The following is a 16,837-nucleotide window of genomic DNA, read 5'->3' as shown; positions in this document are numbered from 1 at the left end:
TGTGTTTTGTCTTCCTCCATTAGAATGTAAACCCTTTGAGAGCAAAGACTGTTTCTTTTTTGCTCATATCTTTACATCCAGTGCTTAGCATAGTGCTTGGAATGCTTGTAACCTTGTTGCCTAGCTTAAGAATAGACAATTATGCCACAAATCAAAAAAGTTGACTACTGGAAGGAAGGAGTAAATAAAGAGCCTCAAAATGAATCTCTCTGAAAAAGAAAAAAAAATTCTTATAGTCATGAACAAGCAGGAAAAAAAAAACCCAAATCAAAAGCTCCAGTATGCTAAATGGATTATTTTGGATTAAAGAACCCAAACAGAAGAACTTTAGAAAGGAAAAACAAGTAAACATTCTCAATGATCCTATAAAGAAAAGTTTTATCACAAGATAGATCAGCTTAGAAATTAAGCTTTCTGAGAGAAATAAAGGGAAAACTAGAGTTGATAATAAATTATATCAACAGTGATTTGTCATTGGTAAAAAAAATGGAATAAGATAAAATGAAAATGAAGCAATGTCATAGAGACATCTGTGGAACATTCAAATAAAAATATAGATTCAATGAAAAATAGATTGTTCTTAGACAAAATGACAGAGATGTATGTTTCAGAAGTAGGACCTGGCCCTGTAGCAAGTCCCTTAAGCAATAGGAGACTCAGTTTCCTTATCTGTAAAATGAGAGGGTCACTTACAATGTGTGATCTGACTTTCCTGACTCCCACACCAGCCTTCTATTCTCTACTCTACTCTTGTTCTTTGTAAAGCATTATTATTTTTTATTAGATTTCTTTTATTCATTTATTTATTTTGACATTACTAAAAGTTTTGTTGTAAAAGTAAACATAACCCCCTCCCTCCACTAAAATAGAGAAACTTCAAGAAAAATAAAGTGAGAGAGAAAAAGATCTGTGTTCAGATGTCATCAACTCTGTCTCTGGGATGGATTGCATTCTTTATAATAAGCCCAACAGAGAAGTTGCTTCATATTTTTTCCCCACAGTTGCTATTGCTAACTGTATTTCCTTCCATTCTATTCCTCCCCACTCCCTTATATTCTATTCTTTCCCTCCTTTCACTTTGTCCCTCCTCAAAAGTGTGTTGTATCTTACTACCCTCTCCCAAGATCTTCCCTCTCTTCTATCACCTATACCCCTACTCCCTCAACCCCTTTCTCACATTCCTTTCCTTTCTTTTTTGCTCTAGGGTAAGACAGATTTTTCATACCCGATGTGCATGTTGTTTCCTCTCTGATCCATTTTCTATGAGAATGAAGGCTCATTCATTTCATCTCACCTTCCCTCTTCCACTTCATTAGAAAAGCTTTTTTCTTGATTTTTTAAGGAATTATTATTTAAAAAATCAACCAAACAAAACAGATAAAGAATCAAAAACTCCAAAATGACTTAGAGAGCGAGTGTGTGTCTTGCTTTGAAAATATACTTAATGGTCCTTATGAAAAGATAGAAAGGTAACTTGGCATAATGGGAAAACACCCTTGACCTAGAAGTCAGGAAGTTTTATTTTCCAATTCAGTTTCTGACATGTGCTAGTTGAGTGGTTGTCCATGGATGACTTTAGATCAGTAATTTAGCCTCTTGAAACCACAGATAAAAGTCAAAGAATGCATATTTTAGATGAACTGAAGATTGAGTGAGGGGAGTAGTCCTTATAGCAGAAGTTCCCATGAGAAATCACAGGTCCTTGATGTACTCATGAATGAAAAAAAAAAACAACTGCAGAGTGATACTGATCTTGCTTTTGTGACTAATTTCCTGTACACTTGATTCACAGATACTTCAAAGTCTATAACTTTTCTGAAAACAGATTATCTCTAGCTCATTATTACTAATTTAGATAATTCACAGGTAATTCCCCATCACCTGAAATAACCTCCAGCAGTAAAATCAGAATTCCTATATAATAAAAATTCACAACTGAAAAATGGCCTAAATTACAAAATACTCAATTTCTGATTCTCTCCCATTGCTTTCTCACTGCACATACAGGGTTAGGGGAAGAGGAAAAGAGAGTTGAACTTTTTATTTTTGAATAATACCATTTTCTGATTCCTCTACTGGTAACTGAAATTAGTGGCTTAAATACCACAAAGTGATGCCCATATTCTTTGATCCTACTTTTTTTAGCTCCTGGAATAATCAATATTCTTTTTCCATCACCCCTTTCATTTTAGGAGATTTTAGAAGGTCACAAAGACCCTTAATTTAGACCCTATTTGTTGAGGGTGTGTAAATCACAGAATGCAACTCCCCAGTGTGGCCTCCACCAAGGGTGGGACAGCAACTTCTTTATACCTCTCTCCCCAATTCCAAACTGGCAGTTTTCAAAGTGTTAAAAGTCCAGGGCTCAGTGTTCAGGCAGTTCATTCTTCAGTCTCAATGGCTGAGAACTTTGCTTTTTCAAATGTGTTTGATCAAATTGAGTGAATGGGGGGATATGCAAATAGACATTTTTAAATGGAACACAAGCTTGAATTGTTGTTGGCAAGCCTCACCATCACACCACTCTCCCTAGCCTGTCATATGAAAGGGTTTTTTATCCTGCACTCTGGCTCACAAGTCTGGCCAGACTGGAGTTATTCTTACTGCACAACAAAAATTCCTTTCAGGTCAGGATGGTGTTTGGACCAAGTATTGCTAGGGAATGCAGGTTGGAGGCGGCATAGTTTGATGAATTAAGGATGGGTGCCCCTTTGATTTTTCACTGAAAACCTCTTCTTGGGCATCTGGGTTTTACATGTTATCAGAACATCAACCAGAAAGGTCAATACTAAACAGTCCCTGTAGGAGAGAAATAGTTAATAGGCCTTGGACACATGAAGACAGTTCATCCATCAGAAGTTTCCTGGAGTGAGAACAGGTGTAGACCTGCATGACAATTATCATCAAGTCTCCATAAGGTTTCCTAATTTTAGCTTCTAAGGAGAAAGCAGCATTTCGGTAACTATTTTTGTTTTTGTTTTGTCCTTCATTCCCAAATGTTTACTGATAAGCACTTTCAGTTTTTTTCTTGTGTCTGCCAGTTCCAGACTCCAGAAGAAATTTCTGTCAGTGACAAAAGTTATGTTAACTTTGGGTGAATAAATAGGAAAACAACTTACTAGCCAGTGCTAAAACACAATATTTCATGAACACTTGTCCTTAAAGGACACTCAAACACAAAGTAGTTAAAGAATTTAATTCAGAAACTAACTTGAGAGTTATGTACCTCCAAAGAATGATGAAGGTCCTCCCAGGAGCCAGAAAAGCCTTTTCCAAAGGCATCTACTTTAGTTCTTCCATAGTGATTGTTAGATAACAAGTTGTTGAAGCCAAATTGCCAGACCTGATTCTACTTAGGTAGTACAAAGGATGGAGGACTTGACTTGGAGTCAGAAAGCCTTGAGTTCAAATTTGATCTCAGGTACAGTAACTAATCTTGGCAAGTCACTTAATCTCTATGTCTTCGTTTCTTCATCCTTAAAATGAGGCTAATCATAGTACCCATCACCAAGCATTTTGGGGAGAATAAAATGAGGTAATATTTGAAAAGTGATAGAAATACGGCCCTTTAAAATGTTATTTAAATGTTAGCTATTATTTTTATATTATTATACATAATCATACTCCAGTAGAAGCCTGAAAAATGATACATTTCAAGGTACTCTGAATTGTTTGCTAGTGGATAGCTCATTCCTTCTTCCTCTTCTCACTAATTCTGCCTGTTGGGAAGCCCTTCAAGGTGACAGCCAGCTTCAGAGCCAGAAGAGCTTTCAGCTTCTGGCACTTCCTGGCTTAGTAACCTTGGGAAAGTCATTTAATCTCTCACCACCTTAGACAACTCTCTAAGTAGTAAAACAGATGCTCTCTTAATCAGCAATTGTTTCAAGTTTCCTTATTGGGAATTCTCTCTACCAGTGAAATCATTGGTCTGATCCAAAAGAAACTCCTTCAAAGTTCAATTTAAATTCCATTGATTCCATAAAGTATTTTTTTGATCCCTGCCCACAGAAGTGATTTCTTTCTTTTCTATTCCCCTCCCCCATAGCAATTTCTTCCTATTCGTTTTAAGCACTTATCCCATTTTGACCTTCACTATAATCATTTAGAATCATTTCTCCCTGTTAAAACTGTAAACTCCCTGAGGGCAAGGCCCACATAACTTGGAGCCATATTTTTATCTCTTTTCTATAATGAATTTTACAAGTTGATTTTCCTTTCCAAGTGCACTCTTCTCCTCTTGTCCTCAGCTGTTTCTGCCCTTTTCCCAGGTATATCAAGTTCATCTGGAATTCTAATTCTAGATTCTGTATTAGCCCCTTTCAAGATGATAATGTGTCCAAGAATGGAATGTCCAGCAAAGTATCCAAGAATGGAGTAGAAAGGAACACTGCTCAGAGGATCTAAAGAAAAAATGAGGGATAGAGATCACTGAGACCAGGAAGTCCCAGTAGCTACCACCTTGGTTGCTAGGAGGCTCCTGAGATTTCAGATCCTTAGAAAATACACTTTGTGCCTTTGTTTCTTTGTTGTTGTTTTTTCAGAAAAATTATTAATATTTTTTCAGCTTTCTTCCTTAGTCTGCCAGTCAAATATAGGAAAACTGTAAGAAAAGAATGCCAGTTCTAGGTGGCTAAGAAAGCAATTTATCAGCAAGGACGAAAATACTTGTGAAACAATATGATGGGAAAAAAAAGTGGGCTTTATTCCAGATTGCCTCCATCCTAGATTGGTCTTGCAGAATTTCTTTGTACCTCTCTTTTTTCTTACCTTATTTAACACAATATGTATGGAGTTATTCACATTTAATTTAATTTAAAATATGAACTCCTTGAAGGCAGAGACTTTTTAATCTTTCTTTATATCCTTGCACTAAGTGCTTGGCACATAGTAAGTGTCTAATTAATGCTTTGTGATTGATAATCTATTTTGTATTAAGTCTGTTGTAAGGTATTATATATGTGTTGGTAGGTGCCAACCACTATGTTAGATACTTCATGAGGGCAGAAATCTTTGATCTCTAGACCTGATTTAGGGCTCTGAATTTACAAGATGGCTAGTGAATAAATGAATTAATTTCACTGTTCCTGAGGAAACAGGGGACCACATGGTAGATTGGCTGGTACAAAGGAAGGCTCAGGAAGGCTCACATCAACTCTGCATTATTAGGGATTGTTTGTAGTGATATGGCAAATATTGTAAATCAAGTCAAGTATTAATGGCACCAAGTTTAGAGATTCATCAAACTTCTGGACACTGGCTTCCCAATAGAGAGGTCAAGGTTGGGTTGGCAACAAGTGAAAGAGTCAGGAGCAAGTCATCACCCATGATATCATTGGTCCTCTAAAGGTGAACAATAACAATTAATGCTAGCTTTTCTATTTCTCCTTTAAAATTGCTACCACCCCAGTGCAAGGCCTTATCATTTTATACTTGGACTATGTAGTAATCTGTTAGTTTATTTATAATATTTTCTATCTCTTCTTTGGTCAAAAACTGCCCCCTTTCTATAGATCTCTCAGGTAAACTATTCCTTCTTCTCCTACTTGACTTATAATATTAACTTTTATGTCTTAAATTTTGCACCCATTCATAATCTGTTAGTTTATTTTCCTATCTCAGGTCTTTCTCCATTCCAGTCCACCCTCTGCTCAATGTAAAATTAATCTTTCTAAAGCACCATCCCCTCCCCATTTTTATTCAATAAATTCCAGTGGTTCCTTATTACCTACAGGATAAATTATAAATTCCTCTATCTTATAAAGTCCTTTATAATCTGACTCTTTCCTAACTTTCTGTTCTTCTTATGTTTTACTTCCCTCTAATACTTTGTGATAGGATGACATGGGGACCTTTGTTGTTCCTTTGACACAGAACTCCATCTTCTCATTCTGGTCCTTTTCCCTATACCCTGTCTCCCCTCCCTGACCATGTGCAGAATCTGTTCTCTCTCCTCCTTTTTGTCTCCTGACTTCCCTGGAGTTTTTCAAGTCAAGCTAAAATGCTACCTTCTACAAGAAACTTTCCCCTATATTCCTTAATGCTAATGCCTTCCAGATGCTAATTCTGTCTAATTTACCCTGTCCATCTATGTATCTTTGTACATAGCTTTTACAGGTTATCTCCCCCAATTAAACTCAATCTTTTGCCTTTTTCTTTATATCCCCAGTACTTACTTAGAACAATGTTTGGAACATAGTAGGCCCTTAATAAAAGCTTGTTGACTTGTCTTGTTTGTAGTGAGAAATGACTAGAAATTTTGTCTGTTCTCTCTAAATTTTGTTCCTCTGAGCAAAGTCCTAGGCAACCCACTCTACTTATGTTTCTAACCCCCACTAGGGTTGACTCAGAGAAAAATTTCAGGCAAGAAATTTTTCAAAATTAAATTAGAGACAATTAGTATGTCTATATGATGATGCAAGTTAAGTCTTCTGACTTAGCCATGAGCCTTGATCAGAATTTCTGGTTAGATTTTGGGTGAACTTTACTGGTTGGGTCACAGAATTAAAAAAAATGTGGTGCTGGTCCTCACCATTGACTTTAGGGACACTGGGGAAATGGACTCTCTCTGAAGCTCCCTTGCTTTAATGAAATCACAAATGCATTTTCATGACTTTCATTCTGAATGCATTTCAGGATATGCCTAGAGGAATAACACATTTTGACTCATAGCTGATGAAAGAAAGTTAATAAATACCTTCTTGAGAATGGCATATGGCAGGGAAGAAAAACTGACTCACTAAGTTGTGGTTTGTGGGCAATAGATCTGCTAGGATTGAGAGTAAAGAAAGAAGAAGATACTTTGTGAGACAAATACATGGGGTTTACTACATCTCAGGCTTGACAAATTTCAAGATTCCTTAGAGAACCAAGAATGTTACAGCTAGCCAGCTGGGGATTCCTGCTTTATGCATGGGTAGACTTAGATGAAAGCCCTTTTCACACTGAATTCTGGCCCAACACATAGATGGGTGCTAGGAGAGCCTGAGCTTTATATTCTTAGAGATTTGCTCAACTCCATTTCCCATCTGCTCTCCCAAACTGATATTCTGTTCCTTCTGCAGGCCTCTGTATCATACCAACAGTAACAAAAAGAAAAGCATAAATTTGCATCTTCAGAAAAATGGTATCAGCAAGAGTTTGACATCCTTCTTTTACAAGTAACACAAACCAGAACCACAAAAATTCAGAGCTAGAAAGAACCTGAGTCACTTAGTCTGACATACACCTGAAAAATTCTCTTCACCACAGCATTCCCCAAGAAGAGGTTATCAAGTCTTAGTTGAAGAGCTCCAGTGTGTGTGTGTGTGTGTGGTAGGGTGGGGATTGGAATCTATTTCCTTCTAAGGGGGCCTATTCTAATTTTGGATAGCTTTAATTCTTAGGAAGTTTGTCCCTCTAGCCTAATCTTATCTGTGTCTTTAAAACTATTACCTATTCCTTACCAGTTCCTTAGATTCTGTCAACCCTTGTAAGAATAGCTGTTAGTAAAAGAAAAGAAAATCCATGTATTGAGAAAATACAAATGTCAGAATAGGTCTATCCAGATTCTGATATTTCAGGCATTACTGAAAGGCCACAACACAAACTTTAATTGTAATGCACTGTGGTTCAGGTGTGATTGAGGCAATAAGATATATCAGTTCCTTTGGGGACAGACCCTCATATTGTCAAAGGGAAATAGTAAAGTGAATAGAGGACAAAGGTAAGCACAAGACTATCTAGCAAAGTCCAGCTTTCAAAGAGTTCCAAGAAAGTTTAGATAGGATCTTATAATCTACACTTCTTTGGGGGGATATCAGCCCAGGAGGCATAAGATCCCTTCAAGAATAGAATTCTGAAGGCATAACAAGAAACCATTTTGATAAGGAGGGAAAGGGGGAGTGTAGTGGATAGAAAGCATACCTTGGAATGAAGATAAAATGAGTTTGAGTCTTGACTCTTAACCAATACTGACTGTGTGACTGAGCAAGCTTTCAAAAGCAGCTAAGTCTGTAAATTGCAGAAAAATTGCTGTCCTGCTTTGGTAGAGTGAGTATCCTCAACTGAGAACTTTCCTACTAATGAAATCACAGGCCCAGCCTCTATACTCTAGAGATAGTATCTGATAAGTCTTTTCACATTTGCACAGAAATTAAAGAGAGAAAAAGGCAGGGCAAAAGCTCTGGCATGTGTTGTCATCTCCCCCGAGTGGTGAAGTGCAAGAAGGTCAGCTGCAAGTTACCAAGAGGCATATCACTGAGATAGATGGCAGTACTCAACAAATCATTCATCATTTATTCAATAAACCTTTAGTAAAGACCTATCATGTTCAGAGTTCTGTGCTAGTCCTGGGAAGAGATAGAAAGATTAAATAAACATAGTCTTGCTCCTCAAGAAGTTCACAATTTAGTAAAGGGATGGGAGTGGGGGACAAATACAAAAATGTAGTATGCTATGTATTTTGCATTAATTTTAAGTGAGATCTAGACAAAGTGCCATTGGAAATCTGAGGAAGAAGTGAGTTATAGAGGGAAAGGAGAAAAGTTGAGGGAGGTCATGTATGATGACTTCAATATTCTCAATAAAAATGGGATACTAGTTTATCTGCTGAAACTGATGGTTGTAAGGGCAGAATGAGAAGGTTGGAAAAGCTTGTATAAAGAAAATTAAGAAATTATCATTTAGTGAATTTCTGTGTAGTAGTATCAGCCCAGTTGATGTTGGATAGCCAGCACAATTGGGCTATTTCCTCAAGAGAGAGAGAGAGAGAGAGAGAGAGAGAGAGAGATGGATTTCCCAGAATTCTTTTTAAATTCAGAGTTGAAGGAAATGCTAGATTTCAATTAGAAAATTTTAAAAATAAAAATGTTTTTCTCTCATCCAAAGTCAAAGTCTCTGTGAATTCTAATCACAGACACAGGTAAGAACATCTATTTTAGAGCATTCAGTATCTTGGAAGGATTGGAAAGTAGGATTTATTCAAGGCTAAGGGTCATCAGAACAGAAATAGTGAAATTCAATGGGGCAAGAGATTCACATGTGGAGGAAGAATTACTGATATGTCAGACCATGCGGTCAAAAATATGTAGGAAAGATCATAGAAAAATAGCTAAAAGGGACCTCAGAAGTCATTTATTTAGTTCAACTCCCTCATTTACAGATAAGGAAAATAATGCACGCATACCTCATTTGTGGAAGCTGCAGCAAGAGAGATTATTGGTGCCATTTTTTCAATAGTATGCGTGCACATTGTGCTTTTGTATTACATTTTGGCAATTCTTACATTTCAAACTTTTTCATCATCATTATTATTATATGTTATGGTGATCTGTATTCAGTGATCTTTGATGTTACTACTGTAATTATTTGGGGGTGCCACAAACTTTGTCCATATAAGATGGTGACCTTAATCAATAAATGTTGTGTTGTGTTCTGATTGATCCACCTACCAGCTATTTCCCTGTTTCTCTCCCTCTCCTATGTCTTCCTTATTCCATGAGACATAAAAATACTGATAAATACTACACAAACTTAGCTGAAAAAGCAGTGACAAAGAACGAGAAAATTGACTCCAATTTTGAAAAAAAGTTCTTTTGTGGATAAAAAGTTTTCAAATATCTTCACAAGCTACTGAGAAATCTTTCGTGAAAGGAAGATTGATATGATTTGCCATTGTTGTCTTATTTTAAGAATTGTGATAATTACCCCAACCTTTAGCAACCATCACCCTGATCAGTCAACAGTCATCATTATTGAGGCAAGATCCTCTCTCAGCAAAGAGATGACACTTCACTGAGGGTTCAGAAGAGAGTTAGCATTTTTTTAGTAATAAATTATTTTAAATTAATGTATGTACATTTTTTAGACAATACTATCCCACATTTAAGAGACTACAGAATAATGTAAAAAATAGCTTATATATGTTCTGGGAAACCAAAAAAATTTATTTGACTCACTTTATTGCTATATTTGCTCTATTGTAGTAGTCTCCTGGATCTGAACTCAATGATAATATCTAGTATTTATATAGAGCCTTAAGGTTTGCAACATTTTTACAAATACCCCATTTGTTACAACATCCCTGGGAGATGAGTGTTATTATTAACCTCATTTTGCAAATAAGGAAACTGAGGCAAATAGAAGTTAAGTGGCTTACCCAGAGTCACATAATAACTGTAAAGGACCAGATTTGAATTCTAGTATTCCAGTCTTTAAACCCTAGCCTCAGAATCAGATAGATTAAGAGGCTTACCAAAGGTTATCTAAGCAAAATTTGAACCCAGGTCTTTTGAATCCAATGGTAATATTCTTTTCTCTGGAGCACACTGTATCCATAAAGGAAAATGAGGATTGTTTGAGAAGGGGAAGGATTCAAAGGGTGAAAGGTCATGATGAGGGCAAAGAACAGGTATGGAAAGAATAAAGGCATGAGAAAGGAGGAAGATAGGGGAGCAACAACTGAGAAAGTAGTATAGTATCTTGGAAGATTTGAGTAATGGTGATAGTCCTCTTTAGAGCGGTAGACTGAAGACAGAGGTCAGAGGAACTGAGCAGTTTCAAACACTGTAAGGATGGTGTTTAAAAAGGTCATTGATATTGAAATTTAAACCAGAGTGATGCTAAGAGTTGGGGATTATCATTGACCACAAGTCAGCTATAAAATCTTAAAAGAAGGAAAGTGACTCACAAGTCTGTAGGCAAGCGTGACCTGGAGCCAGCTCAAATTGATTATTAAGTTTTCAGTGTGAGCATTTACACCTCAAAATCAGCAAATTCTCCAAGGAAGATATGATTTATTGTTTTGTTGATAGTTTAATCTTAATAAACTGAAGAAGAAAATATTAAAGATACAGATTAAATTTAAAAGCACAGGGAGTACACATTCCCCTTCTGGATGGATGGCTGTTAAACTTTTACCGGCCACACCTCTGTGTGGCAACAGACAAGGATCACTTATTAAGTGTCTGTCTCCCATTTTGTTTATACTACTAATTTGCAAGACCGTTGGATGAAACTTTTTAAAGCAATAAACTTTATTCCAGCTCTCTGGGTCACCATGGGTTCCAAATAGAGAATAATTGCTAAGAATAATTTCATAGGAAATCTCTCCAACCAGAGTGGAAGATCAGATTCATACCTCTAAGTTTAGCTTAAGTCTCAGGTAAGATCAGTCAAACCAAACTCTTCATTTCATTTTGCAGCCTGAGTTTTCTCCTAAAATTTTATTCTGTTTCTGAAAATTCTGCCTATCTCCTCCAATCCCTACATTTCAGATAACTCAAATTTCCTTGCAGCAATCCATTGGGATAAGAAGTATAGAATCATGAAATGTGTTTGACTCACTGTAAAGCAAACCCCCTTACACTTGAACATACTACAAATAAAATTCTTAGGTAACCAGAGATGATCACATTATTGAGCATTAATTCACCAGTTCAATATCTATTGATCTGATTGAAGATTCCCTCCCACCTCAGCCAACAAAAACATCATCCCAGCTTTGGAAGAGACAACAACAAAAACTGACATATTCATCATAATGTCTTGTCTGTGGTCAGATTCTAGTGGACATGAGTTTAGATTCAAAACCGGTTCTCTTCTAATTCCTTTTAAATACATATGGAACTTCCTTTCCCAATCTGTGAGATGAGGGAGAGGGTTATTAAATTTTTACCTAAAAAACTTTAATTGCTTCATGACAAGTGACATGAAATCTAATTCAGTACCCAGCACATACCACAATCACTTCTGAAGTCTCCTTGACAAGTCATCCAGTCTCTGCCTGAATTCTTCTCTGATTCTTCATCAAGCAAAATCCTTTTAGAATTTCTCTAATAACATATTGAGTCTATAAGATTCTATCCCACATGGGAATTCAAGGAAGCCTGGAAGGATTTGTATGAACTGATGCTGAGCAAGAATAGGGGAAAAATTGAAAATTCAAAATAAATAAAATCTTTCTTTAAAAAAAAAAGGTCATTGGGGGAGGCTAGGCGGCACAGTGGATAGAGCACTGGCCCTGGAGTCAGGAGGACCTGAGTTCAAATCCAGCCTCACAGCCATAATAATTAACCTAGCTGTGTGACCTTGGGCAAGTCACTTAACCCCACTGCCTTGCAAAAAAATAAAAAAAGAATAAATTAAAAAAAAGAATTCACAATCTATCCAGGAAATGAGAGGGACAAGTTGGACACTATCTGGGAATAATGAGAACACTTTTATCTACAAATGCCAGTTCTGTCCATACAACAAACAAAATCTGAGTAGAGACAGAAGGAGTGATCAGAATCAGATATATTGCACTTGGAAATGATTCTTTCATAGGATAAATTTGTGCCTTGGACAAAGTGGATTGATGTGGCTTGTTGAAAGATCACTTCAAGGGAGAGAATGGCAGGAAAGTCATGTCACAATGCTCCACTCACATGCTAGATTACTAGTACTTGTCCATTTTCTTTCTATTCTCTCACATCTCTCTACATTTGCTCAGGTTGTTCCCCTATGCATGAAATGCACTCCCTCTTCATCTCTACCAGTTGAACTCCTTCTTCTTCAGGGCTCGGCTCAGGTGCCACTCCTACAAGAATCTTTCCCTGATTTTAATTAAACATTATTTATTTCCTCCTATTTTCTTTATTTATCCCTACCATATTTTACATGGTATGTTTTAATACTTGAATGACCCATGATTTTAGTCCATGTGGGTATTTATACCACTAAAGAAGATAATGACTCCTCTATGACTCAGTAGACTTGCCTTGAGAACACTGAGAGAAAGAAATCTTCCCTGATCCTTAGGTAACAACCCAGTCTCAGATAAACAGTTCATTCCTGTTCCTGACTTGAAGTCTTTTTTACTTTGCTAGAACCTCTCAGAGCTTTTGTTCTTTGGCAAAATGTTGAATAAGTCAGGATTCCCTTCAAGTCATAACGAGACTCTGGAGGACAACTTTTTTCTACTTAGTATGATACTTAATTGTGTACATCATACTCCTCCATTTGAATATGAGACATGGAAGATCTCTATTTATTTTTGTGCCCTGAATGCCTGGCACTCACAAGTGTTTAATGAATGTTTGTTGAATTAAAGAAAGGCAAGAATGTTGGCAGGCACTGAATTTAGGTGGTATAGAGGTGCCAATTTAAAGAAAATCCTCTATAAAGAAATTTGAATTTACAAAGAAGATGATGTGGGTGGAATTGTTGCTGGTCAAAGACTCTCTTGTCCTTACAAAAAGACTCTCTTAAGATAGAACTTCCTTCAAATCTCACCTGGGTGTCTCCGGGTCACTGACTATCATCCTTGGGAAATGGATGAAGGGGTTAAGATAGGAGAAAAAAGAAAGAGAGAAGTACTAGAACCTAAAAGTTTAGAAGCTACAACCTACTTAAGATACAGCAGAAATAAACATCTCTAATAAGATCCTCTAAGTCTGGTAAATCAAGACCAGTTTCACACTTAAGTCATCAGATCATCACACAAAGCAAAGCATGCTTGTAAATTTTCAAAGAGGTAGTATGTGGGCATTTTCAGTCCCAAGCTTAAGGACTTATGTGATCTAGATCATATGTTCACTTAGGGCTCACCAGGTCTGCCTCTAGGGACATATTTTGCCTATTAAAAAGCTTCATATTTCAAAATATGAGGCAGTATTAGTCACTGGCAAGAAAAGCATCATTTCCATAAGGATTATGATATTCAAAGAACCTCATCTTTCCATTTCAATATTTTCTCAGAGAGGTCAGGGACCCTGTACTTCATCCCTACCCCTCCAACTCCCCTCTCTTCACTGGTTACCTCTTCTGGTCATATTTTTTCATGATGATAATGCTAAGATGCAGAATATTAGAAGTGGGAAGGCCTTTAAGCTATCATTTAGTCCCAATTCCCTTATTTTATTTTATTTTTTTTTTTTAGGTTTTTGCGAGGCAAATGGGGTTAAGTGGCTTGCCCAAGGCCACACAGCTAGGTAATTTATTAAGTGTCTGAGGCTGGATTGAACTCAGGTACTCCTGACTCCAGGGCCCGGTGCTCTATCCGCTACGCCACCTAGCTGCCCCCCAAGTCCCTTAATCAGTAGTCGAATCTCAAAAGTTTAAATTGAAAAAGACCTAAGAGGCCATTAGTATAAGGCCAGAGCATAGAAGCAAAATTAGGTTGAAGTGGTAAGAGCTTTATCCCATGGTGCTGAAATTTAGAGGACTCCAGCAGGTAGAGAAGTGAACTATTAATACATTAAAAAAAGAATAGTTAAAATGGGAAAACTACCAGATGATCTACTTCCTCCCAGCTGATCCCTACCCAGGTACCACCCCTGGTGGTAGATTCCTAGTAGCAGGCCAAAGAAAGGAGCTAAGCATAGGATAGAATTGAAAGATACAGCTCTGCTAGAACTGCAATCATCTTCATGAGTTCAAAACTGATCTCAGACACTTAGCAGCTGTGTGATTGTGGAAAAATCATTTAACCTGTTTGCCTCAGTTTCCTCATCTGTAAAATGAGCTTGAGAAGGTAAACCACTCCAGCCTCTCTACCAAGAAAACCCCAGAAGGGGTCAGGAACAGTCAAACAGCTAAAACAACTGAACAACCACAAAGTTAAAATTCCTTCTATATTGTCTCTGACCAAGGGTCACTCAGCCTCCACTTAAAAAACCTTTCATGTTAAGAAACAGTTAATTTTGTGGAGGCAGCTCAATCCACTTTTGTATACAGAGTCAAAATTATTAGGAAGTTTTTCTTCATGTTCACTTGAAACCAGTCTCTTTATAACGTCCACCCATTGCTTCTGTCTTGTTGGAAGCAAGAGTATGAATTTGCTAAATTAAGTCATCAAGAGAGATGTGGCTAGAACCTGACTCTCCTTCCTCCTTCTAGTACATACAATGCCCTCCCTTTCAGAAGGAATGGAGCACACACTCCAAGAACTAGCTATAGTAGAAACAGCCCTGGGCTGGGAGTCAGGAATCCTGATTTTGTACCCTGATTTTGTCATTTACTTGCTGAATATGAACCAGGGGAAGCAACATTCCATTTCTGTGCTTCTGTTTCTTCCTGTAAAAATGAAGGGCTGAGTACCAGGGAGTTCAAAGTCCAACTCCAATTTTCTGCTGGAAAAGTGGCGAGTGAGTGTGAGAGAGTATCTTGGTTCAGGAACAACTGTACTTTAGAATGGGATATTTGGAGGCACCCAATTCCCCCCTTTAATCAATCTTTTATGTTTCACAGTGAACTAAATAGTTGCTTTCTAGGGAGGAGAGGTCTGTTATGGACCCAGTCCTGATCCACCAGACAGAGGCCACCTCTCTACTCCCAGGTCACTCTGGTTTCCCCCACTCCTAAAAGTTTCAGCAGCTGCTCCTGCCCCACAGGTAAAATTAGCACACTTGACGTCAGCAAGAAAATCCCTTCCAGCCTGCAAAGCCTATCTTCAGAGTAGATTGAGGGATGGAGGGGGGAGGGGCAGAAGGGGGTATTAGAGATGAAGAGATTAGAGAGAAGAGAGATGAAGGGGAAGTGAGGAGGCGGAAGAAGGGAGATGAAGGCAAGGGGCAATAGATGTGGGAATGGGAGAGTTGAAAGGGACAGGATGGCGATGCGGGGGAGATGGGAGGAGAGGAAGAGAGAAGACGGGGAGACCCGGGTGTACGAAAGATCTGGAGTGGAGTTGTGAAGGGAGGAGAAAACTGATGGGATTGATTGGATAGGGAAAAGGGATAAGAAAAGGGGGGTCAGGATGAGGGAGAGATAAGAGAAAAGAATGGGGAAGATCACTCTGTCCCTCCCACATTGCCTTGAAACTGCACCTGCTTTCTGGAGGCAGTTTCTCAAGGTGGAGAATGAACGTGATGCAGCATCCCCAGGCCCCTCAAGGGGAAGGAATTCCGACTGGCCGAGGGGCCTTGAATGCCGCGGCTTCTGGTTCAAGGTCTCTTGCTCTCAAACCCTCTGCCGACCCCCAGCCCAGGATGGGGCGGGGGGCTTCCGACATAGAGCATCCTGCGGTTGGGGCCGACCACGTCTCCGCGGCACAAAGCCTGGCCCCTCTGTGCCCCCCGCGCCCGCCCCGCTCCTTCCCTCCCCCCAGGGTCCCCTCTTCCCTCTCCCGCAGAGCGCGTTTCGGGGAGACCGGGGAGCCGCTGGCGGACATCGACCGAGGCTAGGAACGATCCAGGCGCCTGCCGGCCCTCGCGGGGGGGATGCTGGCCTGGGGTGGCCGGGGAGGCCGGGTCGAGGAGGGATGCGCTTACCCACAAGCAGCCAGAGGGAACCCCCGGACAAAAGGAAGAAGGTGAGCATGTTGTTGGAGGTGACCGCAGCCCGGGCGGGCGGCGGGAGGAGGCAGGCGGGGCCGCAGCTGCGCCCACTGCGGACAAAGGGACCGCGGCTCCTCAGGACCAGTCCTGCTTCTGTCGCTGCCTCCTCTGCCTCCGCCGCTGCCTCCCGCAGCATCAGCGCCACCCTAGTTCCCGCAGCGGCGGAGCTATTCTTAGCCCTTTCCCTCCCCCTCACCTCTGCTTCCCCAACACCCTCCCCCTTCTTCCTTGTTCCCCACCTCTCTCCCTCCTGCGGTCTACAGGCCCCCTTCTCCCCCAGCTTGCAAAGTCACATCCACTTGCGGGGCTGAGATGAGGTGGTACTCACCTTGACCATCAGTCCACGGCTTTGCAATTCTAAAGAAGAGAAGGTGGGGTGGGGTGGAGCCCGGGCCTTATCTGCTTGTAGCACCCTCTCAACCTCCTGCAGAGTTCAAAGTGGGGGGGGGGTAGTTGAATATACCTACAGAGTTCTTGGGGTTTGGCCCAAGAGAAAACACATCTTTAGCAAAGCCACTCAGTCAGATACACTTCATAGTTCT

At 39.3% G+C, this 16,837-nt stretch overlaps 1 protein-coding gene across 3 annotated transcripts in view; it reads right to left on the bottom strand.

Annotated features, from left to right (window-relative positions):
* Window positions 1-16,301, bottom strand: part of ACSL6 (acyl-CoA synthetase long chain family member 6) — a 153,352-nt gene extending 137,051 nt beyond the window's left edge. For all 3 annotated transcript variants that reach the window (XM_074213292.1, XM_074213289.1, XM_074213290.1), the window contains exon 1: window positions 16,230-16,301. In XM_074213292.1, coding sequence (XP_074069393.1) covers window positions 16,230-16,278 — 49 coding nt within the window. In that variant the 5' untranslated portion in view covers window positions 16,279-16,301. The remainder of the gene's footprint in view (window positions 1-16,229) is intronic.
* Window positions 16,302-16,837: the final 536 nt, after the last annotated feature.

Source organism: Macrotis lagotis, chromosome 1, assembly GCF_037893015.1.
Source record: "Macrotis lagotis isolate mMagLag1 chromosome 1, bilby.v1.9.chrom.fasta, whole genome shotgun sequence".
NCBI lineage: Eukaryota > Metazoa > Chordata > Mammalia > Peramelemorphia > Peramelidae > Macrotis > Macrotis lagotis.
This window is presented reverse-complemented; position numbering and strand designations above follow the sequence as displayed.